Source organism: Dipteris shenzhenensis, chromosome 8 (genome assembly GCF_047967505.1).
Source record: "Dipteris shenzhenensis isolate YYH24624 ecotype China chromosome 8, Dip_SZ_1.0, whole genome shotgun sequence".
In the NCBI taxonomy this organism is placed as follows: Eukaryota; Viridiplantae; Streptophyta; class Polypodiopsida; order Gleicheniales; family Dipteridaceae; genus Dipteris; species Dipteris shenzhenensis.
In genome coordinates this window covers 29,663,108-29,666,515 of record NC_141603.1, presented here as the reverse complement: position 1 = coordinate 29,666,515, position 3,408 = coordinate 29,663,108, and the positions used below count along the sequence as shown (strand labels likewise).

Here is a 3,408-nt window from a genome sequence, read left to right as displayed (position 1 = left end):
ATTCGGTCCCAGGGTTTTAGAAGGAGTGAAATTGATTACTGCCTCTACACTAAAAGGGCTAAGGATAATAGCCTGATACTCCTGGCACTATATGTGGATGATATGCTATTGGCTAGCAATAATACTTATGAGCTAGATGAATTAAAGGCCAAGTTGCATGAGGCCTTTGATATGAAGGATTTGGGACTTGCAGGTCATATTCTTGGTATGCGCATCACGTGTGATCAGAGTAGGAAACTCCTTTGGCTTTCATAGAAGGAGTATGTTACAAAAGTATTGCAGCATTTCAATATGGAGGGGCGGAAGGCAGTGAGTACTCCATTGCCTCCATATGTGAAACTGAGTCATACACATAGTCCCAAATCAGATGAGGAGAGGGCCATGATGGCCAAGGTTCCTTATGCATCAACGGTTGGGAGTCTTATGTATGCTATGATAGCTACTAGACGAGACACTGCATTTGCAGTGGGAGTTGTTGGAAGGTATATGCCTAATCTAGGAAAGAGGCATTGGGAGGCAGTTAAGTGCATCATGAGGTACATAAAGGGTACCAAGGAGATGTGCATCTGCTTTGGTAGAGGAGACATGCATGTACTTGGGTACACAGATTCAGACTATGCAGGGCATGTGGATAGTAGGAGATCCACTTCTGGTTATGTGTTCACCTTTGTAGGTGGTGCAGTGCCATGGATGTCTCATGCACAGAAGTGTGTTGCTTTGTCTTTAGACAAGGGTAGTAACACAATACATATGAGGTTGAACCCCAAGTGATAGAACTGTGAAATTCATAGCATGCTTCTAATAGGAACTTTTTCGCTCCATGCCCTAGAAGGACAACTTACCACCCACACATTGATGGGCGTCTCGAGAGGATTGACAATTGGTTGGAGGAATGTTTGTGATACTTGTGCCAAGCTACCCAAGCATCTTGGGACATTAGGATTCATTTAGCTAACTGTTATAATAGCACCAAGCACTCACGCTTTGGCACATGTCCATTTGAGATATTGTTGGATGCAAAGTTTTAGTGCATTCTACATTATTGGATGCCACTTTCACTAACCAGCAAGCAAGGGACAATGTCAACGCCATGAATGTTCTTTCATAGCAATGTAAAGATAAGAACATGCTCAGAGCAAACGCAACGATTAAAGAATATGCAGATTGATATGCCTCACTTAAAGTTAATAGCAGTATAAATCCTACAAAATTCTTAGAAAACTTGGAGAGCTATGCCTTGGACAGTCACAATGTACTCGATGTATCATTGCACAAGAAATATGCTGGGGCAGTAGTTCAATCACAAGATTTATCTCCCCAAGAAGGACATATGCAGTATATTCAGCATATTCCTAAGAAAATATTGATTTCAGAGATCAGAGTCTTAAAAACAAGTGTCAAGGACATGTTTGAGTACACTGTTAACTGGCAAAGATTGCCAGAAGAGGCTACTTGGTGGTCAGAAAATCGTGTATAGCAGTTCCATATCTTCTTGAGCAATGATTTTGAAATTTGTGTAAAATGACTTCTACTGGAGGCTACTTTTAATGAAAAATACTTTGTAAAGGCAACTCTTTTAGTCATATTAGTTGTACAGTAACAGAAGTTCATGTACAACCTGTTCGTAAACGAGCTTCTAGAAAGATTCAGCTTCTGCACAGATTCCATTTGAAGTAAAAGAAATCAGTAACATTTGTACTACATTTTTTGAGGATAACTCTTGTACATTGTTCATCAATTCAATTTCATCAGTACAATTAGATACTCGAGTTATGAGTAATCTTCCGGCAGTCCACTCATTGACCCCTAGTTGCAGCCAGCCCATGCTTGATACTTTTCCTTCATCCAGCCCTAGCACAGAACTCTCGACCTCATCTCTGCAAGGTGATAGTTCCCTTATTTTGAATTGGGAAGTTATTTAAATCCATAGCAATGAGAATCTGCAACACTAGGGCCTTCTTACCTAGTGGAGTCTAGGACAAAAAACGTATGCCTTTTTTGTTTTACTAATCTTTCAGGTTCCTGAAGGTGGCCCTTTGCTTTGATCTTCCAGGTAGACGAAGCTTTGCACTCTGAGCTCACCCAAATCTATTTTCTTGCCTATTTGAGAATCTGAATTGAACATGGGACATCTAATTTTTCAACATCAACGAGCTTCAAAACCTGTGCTTATAACAAGCTAAACACTAATTTGTCTAATTATTAAGAGTATTTCAACAATTTTACAACATCATTAAATCATTGTCATGATTAACAACATGTATCAAGAACTTTAAAGTTCTGCTTTTATACTTTTAGGTCGCCCTGGTGTCTCATTTGCATAATGCATTTACTTGAGTATAGGAAGAGGCATACTGTCAATGAAGTATACCATGAATCGAATAGCCAATAAATAGTTTTGTCAAGTTAGAAACAGATTCATTTCGGAGTCTCCTTCTGTTTTATTAGTCGAACCATTTGTTGGCCTGCCACAATCGATTTGTTTTAGCCAGACTTCTTTTAATCAGTGCTAGGAATGGCATCTGAAGCATCTTGGTCTTGAATAGTTTTTCCCCTACCCGAACAAGCCGTTTTACGAACTGCTTGGTCACCGAATTCTTGTGGGTCCTCAACATTACTGGTCTGCCCTATGTTTTTATCCAAAAACTCTCTGTTTTCTTTCCACATTTCACCATCCGTATAAATTTCCTTTTTCCAAATAGGTACAGATGCCTTGATCTCATCAATTACAACATGGTAGGCTTCCAGAGCATCTTTTCTGTGCACAGATGAAACTGCGATGAAGACACTCTCCTCTCCAATGGGCACAACGCCGATTCGATGTGCTACGGCAAGGGCAATCAATGCCCAGCGACATCGAGCAGCTTGGCAAATAACCTTGAGCTGGTGGGATGCCATAGGGACATAAGCCTCATACTCGAGTTGCAAGACTTGCCGATTCTCAAAGGTATCTCTTGTAGTTCCAAAAAAGGTCGCGATGGTGCCGGCGCTAGGATTGCTGACGGCATTAACGTACTTGTTTAGGTCCAACGAGCCATCCGTGATTTCCACGAGATCGAATACTTCACTCTGCATCATGATGATTTGCTCTTACGAAGGAGGACATCGCCATGATCTTTTAGAAAAGGTCCACAAGCCAACGTAAGATTGGTGCCACGTGCCACTTGTGTGACTTGTGGCAGAACCACGTGGCAACACGGCATGCATATTCATAGCCCTTTCAGATGACTATCATCAATTGTTGACCCGTACGCAGAGGATAGGGAGGGGGTGGATTTTTAGACATTTACTAAGGGGGAAATCTAGAAATGAGAGTCCCAAATGGAACGCACTTGCTTTGGATATCTTCTAACATAGATCACAATCTTTGATTTACGATTGCTTTGGTTAAAGATGCTCATGTCTTTT

At 40.9% G+C, this 3,408-nt stretch overlaps 1 protein-coding gene across 1 annotated transcript; it reads right to left on the bottom strand.

The window, feature by feature from the left end:
- Positions 1–2,493: 2,493 nt before the first annotated feature.
- Positions 2,494–3,183, bottom strand: LOC147899355 (molybdopterin synthase catalytic subunit-like). The gene has a single exon (XM_087378666.1). The coding sequence runs from the start codon at positions 3,076–3,078 to the stop codon at positions 2,500–2,502; it is 579 nt and encodes a 192-aa protein (XP_087234792.1). The 5' UTR covers positions 3,079–3,183; the 3' UTR covers positions 2,494–2,499.
- Between the last annotated feature and the right edge of the window lie 225 nt (positions 3,184–3,408).

Excerpts from the sequence above, each read along its gene's own strand:
- LOC147899355 (XM_087378666.1), bottom strand. The coding sequence starts at position 3,078 with ATGATGCAGAGTGAAGTATTCGATCTCGTGGAAATCACGGATGGCTCG.